The following is a 24,142-nucleotide window of genomic DNA, read 5'->3' on the forward strand; positions in this document are numbered from 1 at the left end:
TTTTTGTTTTGTGCTAAAAAACGTAACAAATATGATTTAACAGTTAAGATTTTGGACAACTATTGTGTATTTGCTAACAATTGTTAAATTTATCCTTAAACCATTATTCCTTTTCTTCAATATTAGACCTTTTAATTTATCATATGAAGTTGAGATCAAGCTGTGTTGTTGACTTATAAGGGGTTTTAATGTTTTTCATACAAAATAAAATACATAGAATTTTTTTTTTTTTTTTGAGATGAGAAGACAGAGACATATGGTGTCAACCAAAGTCTATTTATTAAGGAAGACACTATTGACTACTAGTGTGTTACTCACGTTTGTTTAAATTGTTCCTTTTTTTTTTTTTTTTTTTTTGACAAACACGTTTGTTTAAATGGTTAACATCTTAGTTTCCTAGTTAGCCCAATGAAGCTTACTCCACCGCCAAACACTACTATGTGGAGAACACGTCCTACTTATTTACTCATGTTTAGTTTAATGATCCTATAGATAAAATAAAAAGAATAAAAGTAAAAATATTTGAATATTTTCGCTATTCATTTTTTCTCATCATAATAGAAGTAACGTTTGGCATACCTAGCAACTACAGTTCCAAATTTTTGTATAAATTCAACTGTTTAATTAGCTTGATTAAACAGTTGTATATAAAGATTAATGTTAGAGAATAGAGACACCCGAAAATTGTACAATGATATGTATTTAATTTTTACTATAAATATTTCTCAAAAAAAAAAATTACTATAAATAATTATACATGGGAATTATATAATTTTTAATTATGTAAGTGAGAATTGAGATTAATTAATAATATAGATAATGTATAGCAATAATTACTCTTAATAAATATACAAGACAAAAATTTAAAGTGTAGGAGTAGCATATGATTGCATTTACCTATAATTAACATAAATAAAAGAACATATAATTACAACATCGCCAAAAAAAAAAAAAGAGAGAGATAATTACATTCTTTCACAATTTTTTATTTTCTCGAATTTTCAACGAAGAATTCTAAAAAAAACAAAGAAATGTCCTAAATTTACAAGAAAAATACCTTTTAAAATATTTATATATAATAAAAAGAAAATAGGAGATCATTTTGTATTTCTTTATTTATTTTTGGAAAAATAGGAGATCAATTTAGTCATATAATCTGAAAATAGAGAGATATCAGTTAAAAATTTATGATTTCCCGGGTCTTTTGCCAAAGAGCTGACCTCCCAACCACTCATTGAGAAAAACAAACAAACTCATCAAAATTAGCAGTGATTTCTTTTCTCTTTTCTTGTTTATACTTGAGGCCAAACATTTCATTCTCTCAACCACGTTTCTATGCAAAAACAGAAAATCTTTGCCAACTTCTAAAGCAATCTCACTTTTTTTTTTCTTTTTTTTGCATTTCTCTATCTCATTCTTCAAAGACCAAAGCCTCTCTCATTTTGGTTTGAGAGGGAACCAATTGTTTTTCCAATATCCAATATTTGTTTGCTTAAACTCTAAAGCAACTCCATTTTTTCCTTTTCCTTTCTATATTTTCTTTTGTTGTTGCTGTTGTTGATGTTATTGTTTTTGCCAATGAAAACCATCTTGTTGAAGATATAACAACCAAACCAACTTGGATAGCTCGAATTCACAATGGTTCGGGCATTCTCTAGGCAAGAAAGTGTACAAAAATCATCCTCATTTAAGCTAAAGAAAATGTTTGAAAGCAACAGTTCAGGGAGACATGTTCAGAGCTTCACGATGGAGAGTGGACGTGAAGGACAGGAGGATTGTAGTGGTAGGCAAGCAAGGAGCCAGGGCTCAAGGATTGGAGGAGACCGACCGGTGCACCATATGAACATAGGCTCAGCACTCAAAGATGCTACTTTCAAGGGTCCAATTTCATGTTTGGATAATATTAAGGGCAGGACAGCTAGTCATCTTGGTAATTTATTGTCTTCTTCATATTTTGAATGTAATGAGTCTATGTTATGGAACAAAGGGAATGAATCTTTTTGGTTTGGTTTCAGATATGGAGAATATGAAGGAGAGGTTTTCTAAGCTGCTTTTGGGTGAAGATATGTCAGGTGGAGGAAAGGGTGTTTCATCAGCTTTGGCTTTGTCCAATGCCATAACCAACTTAGCAGGTACTTTAAAACTTCCTTTTGGTTTTTGGTTCATAAATAAAAGTTATCATTATTGTTGTTCCTTATTATTATGCCTTTGTTTCCTTGTTGTGCATTGCAGCATCTGCCTTTGGAGAACAAAGGAAACTAGAGCCTATGCCTGCAGAAAGGAAAACAAGGTGGAGAAAAGAAATGGATTGGCTTTTGTCTGTAACCGATCATATCGTTGAATTCGTCCCTTCCCAACAGAAATCTAAGGATGGAATCAACATGGAGGTGATAAATCTCTCCATCTCTCTCTCTCTTTCAATATGCATTAAGATGTGAATGTAAACCCTCTTGGCTTTGGTTTGACAGATAATGGTGACTAGGCAAAGAAATGATCTGCACATGAACATACCAGCTCTAAGGAAGCTAGATGCTATGCTCCTTGTATGTATATATTTTCTCTAATAATATCTAGTTTATAAGTATTTGGCCTAGATTTATAGAACTAATGAGGTTATTATAATAATAAACAGGGGTATTTGGATAACTTTGGCTCTCAAAATGAATTCTGGTATGTATCCAAAGATGCTGATGACTCTGAGAAAGGTAATTTCCAGAGAAATGATGATAAATGGTGGTTACCAACTGTAAAAGTTTCACCAGATGGACTATCCAATGTATGCCGGAAATGGCTGCTCTTTCAGAAGGAATCTGTAAACCAAGTACTGAAAGCAGCCATGGCAATAAATGCTCAAGTACTATCAGAAATGGAGATTCCTGAAAACTACATTGAAGCCCTTCCCAAGGTATATATATATATATAGATATATATATACAAATATATGACTTTACATCTAAAAGAAGATAACTAAATTTTGGATCCATTGTGTTTGATTTAATATAGTCTTTTTATTTGGTGTATGCAGAATGGTAGATATTGCCTTGGAGATTCGAACTATAAAAGTATAACAGATGACTACTTTGATCCTGAGCAATTCCTCTCAACATCAGACTTATCAACTGAGCACAAAGTTCTTGACCTTAAGAACAGGATTGAGGCATCTGTAATCATCTGGAAGAGAAAGATGCACCATAAAGATCATGGAAAGTCTAGTTGGAGTTCAGGTGTGAGCCTTGAAAAAAGAGAAATATTTGAAGAGAGAGCAGAAACCATCTTACTCATACTCAAGCAAAGGTTTCCTGGAATCTCACAATCTACACTTGACATAAGCAAAATCCAATACAATAAGGTAAGAACAATATCTGCCGCAACTGATGTATCTGCCATACCACAGGACCATGAAAACTCATTTTCTTCTTTAACTTGTACACAGGATGTTGGATACGCTATCCTCGAGAGCTATTCGAGGGTAATAGAAAGTTTAGCTTCAACAGTGATGTCCAGGATTGAAGATGTTCTCTATGCTGATTCTGTTGCTCAAAATCCATCATCAGCAAATTCTAATGGCAGGCTTTCGATGTCTTCTTCACCGATTTCACTAACTCAAATGTCCCAAACCTCTGAGGATGAGGCAGAGAAGTTAAGCTCATCAGATACACCAACTTCAATGACACTATCAGATTTCATGGGCTGGAGTTTATCTCAAGGAGAAGCTGATGGTGGTAAGAAGAATGATTCAAAGGGAAATAAGGACACCTTATTGAAACAAGCAAACGATCATAAGCTAGTGAACAAACCTGCTAATATCAACACAAAGAAGCTGTCTTACTTAGAGAAGCTTGAAAACTTTAGTTTGAGAAGTCCAACGGCTCGCCATTAAACTACAGTTGAAAATGAATGGAACAAAGAAGATAATGAAACAGAGAAAGAGAGGAACATATAGACGATAGAAAATTATAGAGAGATAGCTTGGAAGCTTGTCTTTTGTAAATATCGAGATTCCTGTAGGATAGCTTCCTTCCTACCAATAAGGGGAACCTTGGCTCTTTGAAGTGTTTACTTTGACACTTGAAAGAGATGTATTTTGAATTGTGTACGAGAAGACATACATACATACATACATTATGTTCCTCAAGTCAGATACTTAAAGTCTGTTCTTGATTAATCTTTGTACTCTTTTATAAGTTTTTTGCTTAGAATCGCACTCACTTGATTTCGAAATTTTCTTACTCATTTCTCTTCCAATTAAGAAAAACAAGTAAAAAACGGCTGATTCAGTTGGCAATCCAATTCCCATAATGTGGATCTGAATTACAGCAAATGTTTCTTTCCAAATCATAATTTACAAAACACACTTCCTACCATCTTAAAGGTTATTTACACACAAACCACAAATGCATAATCATTCTCAACCGCTAGAAAACCACAACCAGAAACTACCTATACAAGTAGATTTGATTCCTTAAAATTTTCATGCAGTTCTTTTGGCCCGGCGAATGAGTGACCAGATGTCACTTCCATGTAGAGATCTTTTGATAATGCGCGAATTCTTCCTTGTCTCCTGCAACACAGGTAAGCATGAAGAAAGTGAAATGGGATACAAAGAGAAAGAATAATGAATTAAAAGCTGAAAACATGAAAACTTGCCAATGATCTTAGAGGTTTAAAAAGTACTAAAAATACACAGTAACGCTTTGAATATGCCTACCTGGAAATGAAAAGCAGGATTTGGAACTTTAGAAAGAATGGAGAAGCCATCACGAACAGGAAACACTGTAAACCATGAATGAAAATGGAGTACGTGTTATACCAAGAATTGCCTAAAATTAAAAGTTAGCTTTTAAGTAACATATAGTTGAGGAGAAAATAAGTTACATAAAGCTGAGTTGGTTTTCCCGTTAGAGAGAGATGGTTTTCGAGAATGTGTAAATGCGAAAATGGGAGTGTTTTTCTCTCTTTCAACCATTCTTTTTTCAGTGACATTTGTGGAGACTGAATTTCTGCACACAATTTATTATTATGTTATTAGTCTAACATATGTATAATAAACACTTTTTCAAAGCCATGTAAAGATGAAAAATATTACCTTAAATCTTCATCTGATTTCACAGCTTCTTCATTTGCTATAAAAGAAAAGCATATCATAAGCATAATTTATTAATTATGAACAAGCCAATAAAGTATAAGTATAAATATTTGTATGGAAGAAAATATTACGTGAAGATAAGTAACGCAATTGATGTCTTGGTATAATTTCTCGCAATTGAAGAGTGGAGAGAGCGAGGCTGTGAACAAATTGTTGAGAAAGTAGAAATCTCTGCTTGAGAGAGTTGATTCGAATCTCAGCTTCTGAGAATTCATTGGTTTTGGAAATGAGGCCATTTATATTTTCAGAGACACATCCAAAATGATCAACTAACGTAACCACAGCCCTGCATACGTATTCCTTTGTGTTCTCCAAAACTCTGTTCAAAACCACCACTTTTAAAACCACAAAAAAAAAAAAAAATCATCTTAAAACTGTATTTTACAAAAATTACCCATTAAATTTTCTATTTAAATTTATAATTTTTTAAAATGATACAACATAGTACTCTAACTCTATTTATTATCAAAATAATAGTTATGTGACTTTACATTTTTATCATCTATTCTGAATAATAAACTATTCTTGCTTAAAAACTGAATTCAGTTTGGTTATGTTAAAAAAAATTGATAAAATTGAACTCAAGGTACTATTTTATACTAATTTAAAAACTACAAATTCAATTTGTTAGAAAGTCTGTAATTTTTGCAAAACATAAAATCTAAAATAATATTTACCTAAAAAAAACTACTCACCTCTAAAACGACAATATCCTTTAAAATGGAAAAGAAACCCAGACACGACAATACATTTATTAAAGAATTGCAAGTTGCACTGTTTTAAACGACAATGCCCTAAAAAGTTCATGAACGCACGACATCTTAAAACCACCGTGAAAGCAAAACTACAGTAAAGTTTAATAATAAAAACGACGACTGATTTAGAATACCAAAATATACCGACTAAAACTGAAATGAAAACTTGAACAGCACTAAATAATAAAATACAAACTTTTGTAACAATTAATGAGATGACAACACGTATAAAGTACTATACGAATCAAAACGAATGAAAGAATGTAACAAACTATTTTAAATTCATATACATCCAAAATACATTTATATCATAGAAAGAGAAAAAAAATTGCATCTACCTTAATCCAAATATAGATAAAAGAAAATTCTTCTTCTCCTCCAACTCCATTTTATATTTGAAATCAGTTTTACAATGATACTAGTAAATATTAACGAATATCTACTCTTTAAAATAAAATAAAAGTTCATTGACTACTGTAGGGGAAGGCTACAAAGTTGAAAAACGAACCTATATGAACTGATATTTGGTTAGATATAAACAAAAGATGGGAATAATAATAACAGGAAAATATAAAGGTTAACAGCTTTTTGTTTTTATGTAAAATACTACTTTTCTTTTTCTTTTCAAAAAAAAGTAGAGAGTAGAAAGTAGAAAGCTCACATTCTTTTCTCTTTGGTATTCAAGAACGAGGATTCACAGTAGTCTGCCGCATGGTGTAGTTGAGAACGTAAATCTCTCAATTCCTTCAAACATGTTCATATATAACAGACCAAACATATAAATATTTAAAAAAAACATAAGTAAAAAAGGATAACAATCGTTAATGTCTACCTTCAGAGACTTGTCAAAGTGTTCAGCGTCATTAAACTCGCCGACGAAATCTTTCTGCGGCCACAACTTGGAGTTCTGCATCCTCTTCTTCTTCTTGTTGTTTTTTTTGGTAAGAACAGAAAGAAGTGATAATAATAATAGTTTTAGGATGTAAGTAACGGCAACAACGGTTGAGCTGGTTTTGCCTTATCCTTTTGAGTTTTTTTAAATAAAATAATTTGATATGAAGATAAGTGGGGGGAGCTAAGCTTTTTGGATTGTAATGAGTTTGAGAGTGATGAGACAGAGAAGTCGGTGATTCGGAATTGGAGCTAGGCTCGTGATAATACACTCACTATGTATAGCATGGAAAAACCAAAACTCTAAAAAGTGATATATTCTATAAACGACAAATCAAGTTTCAGCCCCGTGAGTTTGTGTCCCTCACCTTTTTTCACTTTCTCTTAAAAAAATTATATATGTACATTCATACGTGGTGTGGACAAATATAAATATGTAGATGAAACAATCATGAACACAACAAATTTAACAGACTACATTAATTCACAACTAATTAGTAACAATAATGATAGCATAATTTGCTTGTTTTTGTTAGCTTGTTTAAAGCATTGAACCTTTTTTTTCTTTCCACAAAAAATGATATCAATTACACTAGTGTTGGGTTACAAGATGAGAGGCCTAGCTAAGTTCTAACTCCAAAAAAAGAATTAAGACTCTGCCAATAGTTGGCGCTCCCACATTGGAGCGAGCCAGTTTGGGGAATCTGGAGAACAGAAGCTACAACAGATCAATGTGATTTCCCAAACATTGCAAGGATTGTAGAAGAAAGGGCCTTGACAAAATTTACTGCAGATACTGAATCATATATCGAAATCAATGGTGCATCTACCGAGCTTCTCTGCTTGCTCTATTTTAGCAAGGATTGATTGGCTATTAGCGATTGTTGATCCAGCCAAAATATCTTTGAGATTCTGGTATATCTTCATAGGGTCACCATTAGTATGTTTGTCTTTGTCTTTGCCATTGGTCAGTGATTTTGACTTGATTTCAGATTGGAGAGCTGGCCATGCAAATCACCAATTGTTGTAATGATGAAGGGTCATGAAGGATTTTAGAAGCTTTCATGAATAACATATTTGATTTTATTAAGATATGAAATAACAACTAAGAAACCAGTTTGCACATGCAGCTCATAACTAATTTAGGGGATGTCAATGAGTTGATGCAAAAATCAATTGTGTTAACATGTCAAACTAATTTAGCAAACAATTTCACTTAAAACTATGTTCACCTTTTTGTTTAATTTTATTATCTTCTCTGATCTTGCGTGACTTAGCACGCATAATACATAGCCAAGGTCTCTCTTCTTCATATTCGTGTTCGGTTGATATAGGTATATGCCAATGGCCTTTTTCTGATTCCTGAAAATATATTTCACCACGTGAATCTAAATCCCATTACCATGGTTTGTAAAGTATACGCAAAGATAGACACAGAAGCAACCTTTTCTTAAGATAATTTAATATTATTATTTTCGTATGTGATTCTTTTTCTAAGATATATAATAATATGGACAAAATTGGAGTTCTATTGTACCTGGATTACAACAGAGCAAGGAGGCGGCATGTGAAATTCTGGACCAGCATCAGAAAAAGTGAAGCGCACCTATGATTTTGGACAGATAGGCACCTTAATGAGAACAATTGCAATAGAATATGATATCCTAAACAGCATTATTTTTGGCAAAAAGAAGAAAGTGAAACTAGAACATGTCATCCAATTCCACATAATTCTGTTCATTGAGTACAAGCTCAAACATACAACTACCATACTTAACAATTTTTCTTTTGGCTCAATAGAGCTTTTATTACTCACTTGATGCCTTTCTTTCCATCTGGGGAAGAAATCATTTCCAAGGAGTTGAAATGTGTGATCTCGCATCTCATCATTTGTCACCAGTAAGCTTTTGAACTTTATAGCTGCATACAACCAGTACCTGAAGAACAGGTTAATAAATCTTTCCTCAAACGAAAGAAAAAAGAAAAAATATATATTTAAGTTATAATTATCCATGTTCTCAATGTGCTTATAACAGCACAGGAGAATTATTAGCTAGTGTGTGTCTTCTTACAAGAATTGAGTACGTAATAGATCAACGGGAAGAAGTAGCATAAAAGTATTTGTTCCAAAGGGGAATCCTAGACGCGCAAATTTTCAAGGGAAAAAAGCTTGTTCTATTATGATAATCATACACATCTACAAATCTAAAACGTATCATAATATATTATGTATAAGTAAAGTGTAATGTCTAAATGTCATGTCTCTCACCAATCATCGTTTGAGCCTGTAGGTGTTGCATATAGAGCATCAGCATTTTTCCACCTATCTACGAATGCCCTGTTGGTTGGTTCATTCATCTTGGGTCCAGTAACACGTCTGTTATGCAGAACAATGAGTGGCCATTTCTTTGAAGGAAACTTCTGTCTTATGCCATTAGCAACAGCATTGATCTACAAAATTCATCAAGAAAGAGAAGACCAATAATTATTACTAAATTAATAGAAGAAAAACAAAATAAGTTAACTATAATAGCGTCCTACGTTTTAAGGCCATCACATAACTTGCCTTGGATGGCCTGAATATCTTTTGGCTGAAAAGTCCAACATTAGCTCCATCAATCACTGCTTCAAAAGGACCATAATAATCAAGCCATTTCTGCAAATTTAATTTTGTTCCATCATGATATGTTAAATCCATTTTCCCAATTAGTATCAATAAGTACTATTAAAAGACTTGCATACTTGAAATTTCTGAAAGTTTGAATGTTTCTCTTTCTCAATGGCTATTGAAGCAACTGATTCAGCAAAGTTTTCTGTTTCTTTGGGATCAAGGTCAATAGTAACCAATTTCTCCCCACAACATCTGCACAAACCATCAGCACCAATACTTGTTTGCAACACAGACCACTTTCCTCTTCCTAGCCAGCCCTGGCCATGCCAGCCACCCCCTCCACTCTCAATTGCTTTCTTTATTTGCCTTTCATCCCATTTTGTTTTCCCCACTCTTGAAGCTGCTATGCTATTAAACCAGTTAATAATCAAATCTGCAGTTGAGGGTGAGACCTTCCTTACACTTGCCCTTAGTTTATGCAACAAGTAATATACCTTATCCCCCTTACCAACTCCTACACTCACCCTCAAAAGAGCCTGTAGTTCCGGCTCTTCTGGATACACGCCATGTTCCAACATATGTTGTTCGACAGCGAATGCTTTATCAATTTCACCACTACTAGAGAAAGCAGACAAAGCTGGACCATAGGAACGAAGTCTAGGATTTATCCCTAATGACTTCATTTGTTTCACCATATCAAAAGCCATGTCACCATTACCCATTGACATTGCCATTCTAGCCACAGAGGTCAATGCAGCTTCATTCATTGGGATGTTCTCAGAACACATTTTCTCATAGATCTCAAATCCCCTCTTTCTTGCATATTGCTTTGCTTCTTCATCTACCCATATATTCTTATCTTCTTTGTTCTTGCTTCCACCTTTCACATGTGCATTTTCATCTTCTCCTTCAGTAGGATGACTGAGTCCATCCAACACACGATAATTTCGCTTAACAAATCCGTTACAAAACCAGTTTAGTTTCTCCCTTTCGTTGAAATTACCATCCGAATCATCGAGCCTATTACTAGAACTTAACTCATCACTCTCAACAACTCCATCACTTCCACTAGTATTACCATCCAAGTCTCTTGATTTAGCCAAGTCCAAAGAACTTGACGCAGAAACCTCACCAGAAGAGTCCATAGTATCCAAAGTCCTAGAAGCACTCCCACTTTTAGCAGGACGAACAATACCCACAGCTGCAGAAGAACAGAGATATAATAGTACAGTATAATGATACTGCCCAAGCTTGATTCCTTCTCTTTGAGCCAAATCAAACAACTGAATTGCACTCATGACATCTCCTCTCTTTGAACACATATCTAATTTAGGTCTAATAGGAACTTCAAGAGTAGTATCTTCTTCTTTACTTTTTCTGGACTTTTTTCCCTTCTCTTCTCCCACCTGCTTACCACTTTTGACACTACCAACTTTACTATCCTTATCTCTAGATTTCACAGAAGAATTCCCACCATTCAATTCCCTCACTTTTCTCAATCCCTGATTTCTTCTCCTATTTTTGGGTTTGTTGAAGTTATTTTCAGTCTTTTCCTCTAAATTAACATACTTTTTTCCAGAATTTTTACCAACCTTATCAACATCATCATCTATAGACCTTAAATGAGAAACCCCATTACTATTTCGTTTTACAGTTCTGGAATGTATAGTAGTTTTTGTATATGGTTTTTGGTCAGTGGCATTCAACTTTGCAACAACATGTCTAACGTTATCTTTAAATAGAAGAAGTTGAGAGAGGTGAGTTATGTGTTTGAGAGGTGAGAAAATGAGAAAACGAGAAGAGTAATGGAATTTGAAAACATGAAGGGTAGATGGGTACTTACAGAAATTAAGGGGCAAAGTATGATGCTTTTGATGCAGAGAGTTGAAGGTGAAGGAGGAGGAAGAAGCGGAGGCCATTTGTGGCCGTTGGAAGCTCCTAGTCAAGCTGATATGGATACGAATATATAATAGATTATAATCATTCTATTCTACTGAGGTAAGTACCACAGCACAGCCTTTTTTTTTTTTTTTTTAATATGGAAATTCCATATTAATTAAGATTTTTACATGTCTTAAATTATGCTATTGAAAAAAAAAATGGTTGTTAATTAAAAATTTTCCTTAAACTGAGCCCCTTTGGCACAGTTTTTGGAAAAATTAAAAGCTGCTTTTTTCAAAAAGCTGTGATAAAATTGTGTTTGGCAAACAGTCAAAAAATAACTTTTTGAAGAATTTTTAGAGAAGCTACACCTAAAAGTTGAAGCTGCTCCAACTAACTTTTAGAAAAAGTTGTTTTGATTAAAAGACTATAATAATTTTTTTTGTACTAAAACCATATTTACTTATTTATTACATATTAAAATAATAAAAAAAATTAAAATAAACTAATTATAATAAAATAAATAATTATTAAATCTCTTATTTTAAAAAAAAAATAATTTATATTTTATTTTAATATTAACAAACAACATCAACCTAGAATTTTTCTTATATACTTGAGTTTCTAATTTTTTTAAAAAAAATTTGATAAAACATAATAAACAAATACTATAAATTATTTTTATCAAATGCATATAAATTTATATTTAAAAAAAATTAAAAATATTATATAAAATATGTTTTTACATATTTGTGATTATAATAAACTAGATTATAATATTATCATTATCATTTTAATAGATTTTAACAACTTACAGTACTTTAAAATTTATAATTTACCAAACACTCAACTCAGCTTTTTTCTACAATTTTGCTACAGTTGCTTTTTCTCACAAGATGTTTACATGAAATTTGTTTTTTCCACAAAGACATGATTGTTAAGCCAAATCCCCTTAGATTTAAAAATTTTTATTCAATTTTACTAATTCGATGATTGTTTATATACTAAATCATACTTTTCAGAATTTGATAACTACCAAATCATGTCCCTCAAACTTTGATATGTACTAAAGCTTCGACATGTACTAAAGCATGTCCCCTGAACTTTTAAAACTGTTAAATTCAAAGATGATTTGGTAAATGTCAAAATTCAAGAGAAAAAAATCATCATTAACCTATTATTAATGCATAAATTAATAACATAATTAAAATAGGGCTTAACATTTTAACACTCTCTCAAATAATTATATTTCTATCTAAACTCTAAAATACCCCATCATAATCCTACTCTCTCTTCTTGTTCCCTTTTTCCAAATCTTACTAATTTCTCTCTTCACAATACCCAAAACTTTGCCATTTGAACAATTTTTGGAACCACTCTTAGTGAAAGATGAACAAATTTCTATAAAATAAAGCTTTACCACAAGTTTGTTGTAGAGAGAGGAGGCAAATATCAAAATTTTTAAAGTTTTAGAATAGGTATGTGATTTTTTATTAAATTTGTTCTTCATAATAATTTTCTTCAAGTATAATAGATTATATTAAGAATTTTGAAACTATAAATTATAAAATAAATTGAGATTCATAGTTTGAACTAGAAAAATTAATGCTCTAAGTCTTTATTTTTTGATTAAAACCATTGCTTGTCTGTTTACTTTTCAGTTATTTTATTATTTCGTTCTTAATCATTATTTATTTTGATTTTTTTAATTAAAGCATAAAACCAAAAAGTATAGTAATTAATGAATTTTAATAATCAATCTCTATGGGTCGGACAATCTTTTTAGAATTAAAACTTTGCTATAACAACGCTTTACATGAAAATAAAAAAAATTATCTTAATTAAATTAATTTTTTTTTATTTACCGGTTGTGTATCAAGTTTTTGGCACCGTTATCGAGGATTGAAAGTTCTTAAATTATTGCTAATATTATTACTAAAAGTTTTTGCTTTAAATGAAGGTAGCGTTTGATAACACTTTTTTAATCAGTTTTCTGTTTTTAAAATTGAAAAAGTGAAAATATTTTTCAAAAACATGTTCTATAAAACTGTTTTTACTTTTCAATTTTTTAATTGAGAATCAAAATTTTAAAAACAAAAAAAAAATTACTTTCAATATTTTTTTAAACATTTTTTTTTTCTTAATCAATATTTTGGACTTCGATCAGACCCGGACCCCAATCCTCCCACGGCCCTGGCGTTGAACTCGCCCTCTGACCTTAACACGAATTCGACCCCGGAACTAGACCCGATGTAAATAAAATCAAATAAAAAAAATAAAAATAAACTTTACAGAACACACTTTTGTTTTCTTTTTTTAAAATTGAAAAACAAAAGTGGTTATAGAACACATTTTTATTTTTCATAAACAAAAATTTTAAAAACAAAAATTTTGCTTTCATTTTGTGATTAAAAAATTAAAAAAACAAAAGTGTTACCAAACGGCACCTAAATTTTTTTTTCTTATTTTGTTTGTTGCTTTGTAATTCAATTTATGCGAAGAAATCAAAGTGTTACACAACTCACACCGATTAATAATAACCAACCTATTGGGTTTTATGCCCTAAATAAAACTCATTTCAATATAATCAGATTTACTTATTAATATAGATCAGAAATAACATTTAATGTTGCATAGTTCACATGGTTTATTTCATGATTATATGTACATAATGTATGAATTCATCTGAAACCCTTTTCACATACTTGATCCTGTTTATTGTGTTGTCAACATATTGGAAAGTAAACATGACTATGTGAATAAAGTTTCCTAGATTTATCAGACATAGGGTTTTACTGATATGATAATCTACAACAGAGTTTACTTGTGTTTGGAGAAATGCTATGTTCTTTCCAGAGCATTGGTTAAAATAAAGCTCAGGTTGGGTGCATGGAGTATGCATCGGAAGGGACCGATATTGAACTTTGACTTAGATTTATTAAACTTACCGTAATATCTATTCAAGTCAATATCGCCTAGTTGATCCTAGATCAAATGATCTTAATCCTGTTATGATTAGGCTCAATCTCAAGAGGCTATTCGTGTTCTTTGATTTGTTAGTTAAGCCTACTTTTGGGTCAGGGTGATACGTACATTTTGGGAACACGGTAGTGCAATTGAGTGGGAGCGCTAACATAAACATAGAATCTATAGCTTCTATCTGGCGAATAGTAAGTAAAGGATGATCTCCTTTGAGCTTGACCAAACGAAAATAAATGGTGGAGTACTCATTTCACATAAGCTGAAATATCATTTATACGGGGTTAAGTGTTTTAAGGATAAAATACATTATAGGGTGTAACAATAATCTAATCCATTTACAGTGTAGATCATTCATATAAAGGATCATTGATCAAATTAGGATTATAACAATGGATAACTAATGATGTGTCTATATGGTGGAACATATAGAGCATTCTATATAGTGAGAGTGCAATTCTAAGTTCTATGCGTGGATTCGACGAAGAATTAATAAGTCAGTGAATTTAGGTTATAAATTCTTGATCTGCTTATTGGAAGCTCGGTTATATAGACCCATGGTCCCCCCACTAGTTGAGATAATATTGCTTGTAAGACTCATATAATTGGTTTTAATTAATCAATTATAATTCTCAAATTAGACTATGTCTATTTGTGAATTTTTCACTAAGTAAGGGCGAAATTGTAAAGAAAGAGTTTTAGGGGCATATTTGTTAATTATGATACTTTGTATGGTTCAATTAATAAATATGATAAACGACAATATTATTGAATAATCATTTATAGTTGTTAAATAGTTAGAATTGACATTTAAATGGTTGAATTTGAAAATTGGCATTTTTGAGAAAATGAGATGTAGAAATGATAAAACTGCAAAATTGTAAAAAGTGAGGCCCAAATCCACATTGCTTAGGGCCGACCACTTTTATAGGGTTTTTCATCTGATATTTACATTCAAACCTAACCCTAGTGGAATGCTATAAATAGATATTGAAGGCTTCAGGAAATTTACACTTAACTTTCACACTTTTCATTCAGAGAAAAACCTGAGCCTTCTCTTTCTAAACCCTAGCCGCCACTCCTTGCTCTTCTTCTTCCTTGAAATTTCGAACCACTTAGTGATTAGAGTAGTGCCCACACACAGCAAGTGATACCTCAATCATAGTGAGGAAGATCGTGAAGAAAGACATTCAACAAGAAGGAGTTTCAGCACTAAAGAAGGAGAGAAAGAGATCCAGGTTCAAATCTTGATAATACTCTGCGACAAAAAGGATACAAGGGTTAGAGATCTGAACGGAAGGAGTCATATTATTCCGCTGCACCCAATGTAAGGTTTCTAATACTTTATATGTGTTTATTTCATAATCGTTTTAGAAGTTCATATTTACGATGTTAATCAACATACTTGTGAGTAGATCTAAGATCCTGGTAAAATAATTTCCAACACAACCAACACCTACTGTAGCTGATGCACAACCACGGGCTATTCGTGACTATTGCTTACTTGTGGTGAATGAAAATCTGACTGGTATTTCTAATCCAATCATTGCTACTAATAATTTTAAACCATATCATGCTTTAATCAATATGGTGCAGCAAAATCAATTTGGTGAGTTGGCTATTAAAGATTCCAATATTCATCTAGCTAAATTTTTAGAGGTATGTGCTAATGTGAAGATTAATGGTGTTACTGATGACGTCATAAGACTACGTCTCTTTCCTTTCTCTTTAAAGGATAAAGCAAGAAGCTGGTTGCAATCTTTGCAGCCAGGATCTATTACTTCATAGGATGACATGGCTAAAAAGTTCATGGTAAAATAGTTTGCACAATTGAGAAGTGAGATTAAGAAATTTAGACAGTTTGATTCTAAACAACTTTATGACGCATGGAGCGATTCAAAGACTTATTATGTCGTTGCCCGCAACATGATTATAAAAAATGGATGCAAGTTTCAATTTTCTACAATGAGTTGAATGGTCCAACTAGGACTATTATTGATGATGATGGTGGAGGAGCGTTAATGTCTAAACTTGTAATTGAAGCCATTAATCTACTGGAAGAGATGGTCACTAATAACTATTATTGGCCTAATGAAAGAAATACTCCAAGAAATGTGGCTTGTTTACGTGAAATTGATCCTATGACAAACATAGCAACCCTAAATTTTTGTTTTAAATCAAGTGGCTGCTCAAAAGGATACATCAATTGCAGAGAATGTTGTTGTTGCATCTACATCACAAGAGCCTGAGATGAGTATAGAACAAGCACACTATATAGCCAATAGACCTTATAATAACAACTATTGGGATGCTCTAGTGCCTAACTACTACCAATCTAGGTTGAGAAACCATGAGAATTTTTCTTATGGTAACACTAAAAATGTCTTGCAACCGCCTCCTGAGTTTAATGCACAACCACAAGAAAAGAAGAAGTCCTTAGAAGACATTCTAGGTACTTTCATGATAGAGACCAACAAGGGATTTAACAAGAATGAAATAAGGTTGGATAACATGGAGACTCAATAGTCTAATATTACTACTTCCATGAAGAACATAGAGGTACAAGTGGGACAATTGGCCAATATTGTGAGTGATGCAGAAAAATAGTAATTTCTTTAATGATATAGTTGTCAATCCAAAAGAATAATGTAATTCCATTTCACCGAGGAGTGGTAAAGTACTTGATGGGGATGTAGAACATAAGTCAACCGGTCTTGAGGTTGAAGGCCCATTAGAAGCCAAAGAAGATATTCCTGAAAAGAAGCCTGCTAAGAAGTCTATGAAGAAAGAAGATCTTCTAGTGTATAAATCACCAATTCCTTATCCTCAAAGATTAGTGCAGAAGTAATTTGATGAGGACTTTGCTAAGTTCTTAGAGATTTTTAGAAAAATCAACATCAACATCCCTTTTATTGATGCATTAGAATATATGTCCAATTATGTTAAGTTTGTGAAGGAGGCGTTGACAAAGAAAAAAGAAATTTGGGGAATATAAAATTGTGGGCTTAACTGAGAAATGTAATGCCATAATTCAAAAAAGTTACCTCAAAAGTTTAAAGATCCAGGTCGCTTTTCCTTATGAGATTGGTGGTTTAAAATTTGAGAAATTTTTATGCGATGTTGGGACTGGTATTAATGATGCAACTTTCGATATTCAAAAAGTTGGATAATGGTGAAGTAAAGCCCACAAAATTTTTGTTACAATTGGCAGATCGATCATTCACTTATGTAAGGAGAATAATAGAAGATGTATTAATTAAAGTGGGTAAGTTAGTATTTTCAGTAAATTTTGTCGTACTAGACATAGAAGAAGACAATGATATGTCATTGGTCCTTGGGCACCCTTTTTAGAAATTGGTGGTGTGCTTATAGATGTTCGAAGAGGTCACCTAACCTTAATTTATCAAATAATCAAAAAATAATCTTTGATGAGATACATATTTAAAATTAATTATTAAGGAATGACAACCCAAAATCATATATAGATGACCAAAATTGAGACTTTTTTTCATATGTAAAATAAAATTTCCTAAATTTCTTAAAAATAAATTTTGAATCCTCAAAAAATTAATCAAATGTGGCTCTGATAACACTTGTCAGAATTCTTTATATCACTCGTAAAATATATTCCAAGAAAATACATAAACAATACTACATTTGTTGATTGAAAGAGAAGAACTCAAATAGCGGAAGCGTATCTTAATCTATTGATAGAGATATCTTTTTGGTAATTTTGGGTAATGATCTTCCAAGAAAACAAGACTTAAGGTTTTCTAATTTTTTCTCTTAATAGGGAAGATAAGAATACAATCGTTCTTGTTTCTTGGAGACTACTTTCAATATATAACCTCATAACTAGATTATTAATTCTAAGTATTTCTAATTTAATCCCTCAATAAATTAAAAATATCATTTAAGGTATTTACATAGTTATCTCATGAAATAATCTATAACTCACAATTACTAAAATAATCATTTTATTTGGATCAAACTTCATTTAGCAATACACACTTATACAAGCCCGTCTTAATCAAATTAGGGGTCTTGGGCCAAATAATCTAATTGAACCATTTATATATATATATTTTATATATATAGTGGTAAAATTTTTAAATGTAATATTTTGAAAAGAATAATTAGTATTTTTGCTCCCTGAACTTTTGACACTATCTAATTATGCTCTCTAAACTATACGACTTGCTAAAAATTTCCCCTAAAATATAACAATTACATAATCATGCTCCTTCTGTTAGATTTTATTTCTTTTATCGTTAAAAATTAATATGTTTACTCCCTAAAATTTGACCAAGACTAAACTTTGCCCTATTTTACTAAAAAAAAAATCATTTTTAAAAATTATAATTTTTTTTATTAATTCTGAAAAATTAAAAAATCATTAAAAAATTTGATAAAAGTAATCAAATTAATAAAAAAAAAATATTAAGTTTCTTAATAAACTTAAATTATTCTTTAAAAAATACTTTCAAACTTTATTTTATTAATAAATACATATCTTAAAAAATTGAACCAAAATTATTAAAAATTCAATAAATAATTTAAACAAACTAAGATTTTGTAAAGAGAAAATCAAGCTTATTTATATTTACAAGCACATATCTTAAAAAATAAAAAAAAAATTAGAAATTTCATTAAAATAGAAATTAAACTAAAATATGTTATGTTTACTTAAACAGATCTATATCTTCTAAGAAAAAGATAGACTCAAACTTATTCTCGTAAAATTTAGTTTTTACAAAAATTGATTTTTTTAATATAAATTTTTTTATATCTAAGTGGATTTTTTTAATAAAAAATAATTAATTATTAAATCGCTTAACTAGATTTAAAATTTTGATTTCTTTCTTTAATTTTATTAACCACTCGAAATAATTTTTTAAGATTTAAATTAATTTTTTAATATTTACCAAAAAAAATATTGAATCTTTCTTATTTTTATTTGGAAGAGGTAGAATTTGATATCAAAGTTTAGGGGCAATGTTGCGAATTTACATAAATATGTCAGCATTTAAACGGAATAATGTGACGAAACCTAGCAGAAAGACTAAATTTTTGTAAATACAAAAGTTCAGGGAGAATTTTTAACGAACCGTATACTTTAGGGGGCATGATCAGATGTGCCGAAAGTTCAGGAGGTAAAATTACTAATTATTCTTTAAAAACATAATTGGGCATTTTATCTTAATAAAATATTAAATGCAATATCTTAAAAATTAAGTTAGGTATATTTTTTTAGGAAATAGTTATATTTTTAAATAAATAATAATTAAAATATAAATATGGTATTTTAAAAAATAAATTTATGGTTTTTTTGTTAAAGGATTTTTTGGGCTTGGTTAGGGGATTTGGATGTGGCCCCTATTGCCACACCCTTGAGTCGGTCCTATACTTATATTGTAACACACTACTAGTTTAGACGTGTTATCGTAATTTTATATTAATTATGCAATCTATTGCTAGTCAACGGGTTTATTAAAAACCATAATTTATTAAAATCTTTATTTAATTACTCTTCAGTTGAAGATAAATATTTTTTTACATAACTGGGATCCCATATTTAAAATATTTACAACCGTAATACAAAACATTCGATACAAAAGTTGTCGCCTAGCGACCATTCAAAATACAACCTGCTGCTCCAAAGATCGTACGCTCTAGGTCTAACTGCCCCGACATGTACAATCTTTATCCGCTCGCACTCACTGTTGTTCAGTCTTAGCTCTGCCCTTACCTACACATGCATACAATAACTTTGAGTCAACAGACTCAGTAAGAAAATCATAATCATAACATAGATATAATTTGAATTACAATTAGGCCCCTATACACTCAACCATATTTCTTCCCCACATCCTACACGGTACCGAGTCAAGAACATTCATATGGCAGTACTATCGACCATAATATTAGCCTATACTCGATACTCTAGTCGTACCGATGTAATAGCATCAATGTGTACTTATGCCAAACATACATTCATCAATATCTAATATAACTCTACGTATACTAATATTGCTATTCTAATGTAATATAACAGGCGATCATAAACATGTATACTGAGCATGTAATCACATATACATATCATTATACTAATCTTACATCAATTCTGAATTCATGTGGGTCGGTCAACCTGAGTGGAATTGCTGCTTGACGATTTACAGGCCCTTAAGTCACAATATTCATAAAATTGATGAGTGATACACTACATCACTTTTTAGGGACTTAAAATCAAAACTAAAAGTTTCTCTATCGATGGATAACATGGTAATACCCTAAATATCGTAAAAATAGGAAAATCTAGGGTGCCATAAACTGCCCCAACTGGTAGATCGATTCCCAACTGAAAAACCATTGCTGTGGGGTTTGCTTGGGGATGAACCGGTAGACCGGTTCTACAGGATCATATTGAACCGGTCGACCGGTTCATTACAGGAACCCCCAAAAATCTTCTAGACCAATCAAATCGACCCCAAATGATCCCAAACTTTCCAGAATACCTAAAAAGACCACAACAAGTATAACTCAAGCAATAAAACTAGGTACAAACCCCAAAAATCAAATCCACCATAAGCTCAAACTTTGACCAAAAACCACACAAGCATCCAATTAAGTCTAAACTAGCTCCAACAACCTTAATTCAATTTCAGAAAAACAGAAATCAACTCAATTTGAACCTACAGTAACCTAGCTCCAAGTTATACATGAATATCTGAACTTTAAAGCTTGAAAAACATAGGAATAAAGAGGGGGAAGCTCACCTTAGATTAAGTCACTAAGATCTTGATAAAACCCCCATTGAATTGAAAAGAACAAGCTGTTAATCTCTGAAACCCTAGTTGAACCGAGCAAGAAGAAGGAGAAGCCAAAATCCCCAAAATTCTAATTTTTCTATTCTTTGAAATTATCCACTAACTAAGGTTATTTTTATTTAGTTAATTCATTAAATAAAACAATGGCCAGCTGCCCAAAAGAGAGGGTGCCACCTAGCCAAGCCATATGAAAAAGACTAAAATACCCTCTCTAAGGTATTTAAATGGCAAAGTGACCTAGGAGTAAAATGGTCCAAAACTATAACCCCGACATTCTAAGTGTCTATCTAAATTGCCCCGCTATTTCTAAAATACTAAACCATAAGAAAAGTGACTCTACCATCCAAACGTCGCGTTTCACTGTTACCGGACATAAAATATGAAAATCATAAAATTTCTCATATTACATAAATAACACACCAAAAATTCAAATATATCTCCATAAATTCATAAATCATAATTAAAAATCTAATTTTCAATTAAACCTAATTATTTGCTAATTCTCATACCAAAATTAAGCGGTCATTACATATACAAATGAGCTCATATTAATCCAACAATTTTAATCTATAAATTCATGAAAAAATTACACTCAATATGGTTTTCTTAAAACTTTGTTGCAAAAATATGCACTTTTAGGTTTAACAACTTTTTATGGCATATTTTAATTTTTTTTTAATTATTTTATGGTATTTTCTATGCCATATATGTGCAAACTCAATTTTTAAAGGCATATTTGATGTTTAGATAAATTATTTCAAAAAAAAAAAATGTCAAAGTTATTTTTTCTCCTCCATTCAAGTACCCTACATGCCTCACCCCTCAACAGTCTGTCTACTGACCTCTATTCACCAGCGACACATTCAGCGATCAGAGACCCACACCTCCGACGGTCGATGGCTCAAACAGACTCTAGATATGAGATTTCCACCACTAAAACCCTAAAGGATCAAACAGATTCCGCTTCAATTGGAGATATAGAAACCAATTTCATAATACACAAATCTTATGTGAGTTTTGGTATTTATAACTGGTTTTTCATTAAGAAACTATTTTTGATTACAAAAAAGTAACTGGTTTCTTGGTTTTTCATTAAGAAATTGACTTTTTCATCAACAACTTCTTCATTAAAAAACTGGTTATCATTATATAGAAGTAAAATTATATACAAGTTTTTTTTAAGTTGTTTATGGTATTCATTTTTATCTATGATGATTTATCCCATATTATTAAGTTTTCTTTAAAAAAAAGAATAATTTGTAGCATAAATATGTAAGTTTAACTCCCGGTTGTAAATAAATACTTAAGTTTAATTTTTAGCGGTAATAATACCTAAATTATAATTCTAGAACTTATGACATTAGGGATGTTTACGGATTGATTTGGTTCAGTTTTTCAATTTTTTCAAACCAAACCACTATTACAGTTTTTTAAAAATTCAAAATTAGACCAAATTAAATGATCAAACCAAACTACTTACAACAGATTGGTTTGGTTCGAACTATGATTTGTATTTCATAGTTGTTCTATTTTTTTTTTTTTTATAATAATTGTTTATTTTTCAGTATTTTTTTTTTTTACTTTTAATAAGTTTATAATACATGAATAACAAAAGAAAATTAAATCATATTAATATGAGCTCAATATCAATATTTGACTTAAAGTTGTTTCCGAATATCAACATTTCGTCTAAAAAAATATTAAGTATATATAATAATTATATGGATTGGTTTGATTTGAACTGCTATCGAGATTTTCTAAAACTGTGACCGAACTAGAGAATTTAAAACGGTCTGGATTGATCAAATCATTCATTCCAGATTTATTTGGTCTGGTCTCAAATAGTTTGGTCTGAATTGGTTGGGGTTTGGAACCACAGATTGCGGATTATAGAAACACCCCTAACTTTTGTAGGTAACTAGCTGATAAGTGTTAAGAAAATTACCATGTGGCAATTCCTGATTAGTCTAGGTCATTAAATTTTTATTTTTTTTAAAAAAATTATTTTAAATATACAATAGGGGTGTGCATAAATCGATCCAATCCAATGAGAACCGATCGATCCAATTACAACCGACCGCCAAACATTGGATATCCAATTGTGATCGGATCGGATTGGATGTTATTTTTAAATATCCAATTGGATCGGATCGGATGGTGGATGGGGTGTCTAAAAATCCAATACATCCAACATCCAATCGAACTAATTAGTATTTTCATTTAGTTTGGATGAGTAATTAGATTTTATATTGTTATACGTCAAATTTATATGTATATATGAAAATTAACATTAAAGTTTTACTCTTTTTTTCTTGGATTGGATGGATCCAGTCTGATCCAATACATACTGGATCTAAAATATTGGATTGATCCAATCCGATCCAAAAAATACTAGGTTTAAAATATTGGATAAACCCAAATTAAATAAATAAATATATATGAAATACATCCAATGGATAGAACCGATCCAATCCAACATCCAATGGATGTTGGATCGATTGGATGATGAAATTAATTGGATCGGATCGGATGGTAAAATCTAACATCCAATATATGATTGGATCGGATCTGGATAGGCCTAAAAACATTGGATGTGATCCAATGAACACCCCTAATATACAAAATGAAACGTGAATAATGACTTGACATTTAACAACTAAAACTTATAGAGTTTTAAAAATATAACTTATGTATTGTTACTGCTAAAAATTAAATTTAAGTATTTATTTGTAACCGAATTTAAAATTAAGTATTTATGCTGTAAAATATATTAAAAAAAATATATTATATTTAATACAATTAATTTTACATGCAATATATGTCAAAATTTTCCAATGTTTTACCGTATTTTTTGTAAATAGCCTAAAAGCTAATCTATTCTATTCTATATCCTCTGATTTAATATTAATTAACTGCAAGGAAAAGGAACAAGCCAATTAATTAGTGTGCGCAGTACTTAAGATTAAAAAAGTACTAGCAAGAAATTAAGATGGCTAATGATAATGATGAGGATGTCGCCACGGAGGTTGATAACGTCTTCAACATCCCCACT

The 24,142-nt window shown here is 31.1% G+C and overlaps 3 protein-coding genes and 1 non-coding gene across 6 annotated transcripts; 1 reads left to right on the forward strand and 3 right to left on the reverse strand.

Moving 5' to 3' along the window:
• Positions 1–1,320: 1,320 nt before the first annotated feature.
• LOC115704879 (rop guanine nucleotide exchange factor 12) lies at positions 1,321–4,221 on the forward strand. Its single transcript, XM_030632091.2, has 7 exons — positions 1,321–1,930; positions 2,016–2,132; positions 2,233–2,387; positions 2,469–2,543; positions 2,633–2,905; positions 3,026–3,349; positions 3,434–4,221. The coding sequence occupies exons 1-7, from the start codon at positions 1,639–1,641 to the stop codon at positions 3,878–3,880; spliced, it is 1,683 nt and encodes a 560-aa protein (XP_030487951.1). The 5' UTR covers positions 1,321–1,638; the 3' UTR covers positions 3,881–4,221.
• A 52-nt stretch (positions 4,222–4,273) lies between these two features.
• LOC115704880 (probable protein ABIL5) lies at positions 4,274–7,192 on the reverse strand. Its single transcript, XM_030632092.2, has 7 exons — positions 6,734–7,192; positions 6,563–6,645; positions 5,218–5,465; positions 5,087–5,123; positions 4,876–5,000; positions 4,709–4,773; positions 4,274–4,561 (listed from the first exon to the last, which is right to left on the reverse strand). The coding sequence occupies exons 1-7, from the start codon at positions 6,812–6,814 to the stop codon at positions 4,472–4,474; spliced, it is 729 nt and encodes a 242-aa protein (XP_030487952.2). The 5' UTR covers positions 6,815–7,192; the 3' UTR covers positions 4,274–4,471.
• A 52-nt stretch (positions 7,193–7,244) lies between these two features.
• Positions 7,245–11,378, reverse strand: LOC115704878 (proteinaceous RNase P 1, chloroplastic/mitochondrial). Of its 3 annotated transcripts, none has more exons than XM_030632089.2 (7): positions 9,535–11,377; positions 9,359–9,448; positions 9,062–9,243; positions 8,609–8,729; positions 8,330–8,398; positions 8,025–8,154; positions 7,245–7,793 (listed from the first exon to the last, which is right to left on the reverse strand). In XM_030632089.2, exons 1-7 carry the CDS (start codon positions 11,320–11,322, stop codon positions 7,594–7,596), a joined length of 2,580 nt encoding a protein of 859 aa, XP_030487949.2. In that variant the 5' UTR covers positions 11,323–11,377; the 3' UTR covers positions 7,245–7,593. The 3 variants fall into 3 exon arrangements, 2 of the variants coding, with proteins under 2 accessions (XP_030487949.2, XP_030487950.2); XM_030632090.2 differs by having other exon boundaries at positions 7,319–7,851; XR_009685786.1 differs by lacking the exons at positions 7,245–7,793; positions 8,025–8,154 and having other exon boundaries at positions 8,609–8,712; positions 9,535–11,378.
• Positions 11,379–16,090: 4,712 nt separating this feature from the next.
• Positions 16,091–16,196, reverse strand: LOC115708464 (small nucleolar RNA R71). The gene has a single exon (XR_004009963.2). It is a non-coding gene; the product is annotated as a small nucleolar RNA R71 (small nucleolar RNA).
• Positions 16,197–24,142: the final 7,946 nt, after the last annotated feature.

This window comes from Cannabis sativa, chromosome 1 (assembly GCF_029168945.1).
Source record: "Cannabis sativa cultivar Pink pepper isolate KNU-18-1 chromosome 1, ASM2916894v1, whole genome shotgun sequence".
NCBI lineage: Eukaryota > Viridiplantae > Streptophyta > Magnoliopsida > Rosales > Cannabaceae > Cannabis > Cannabis sativa.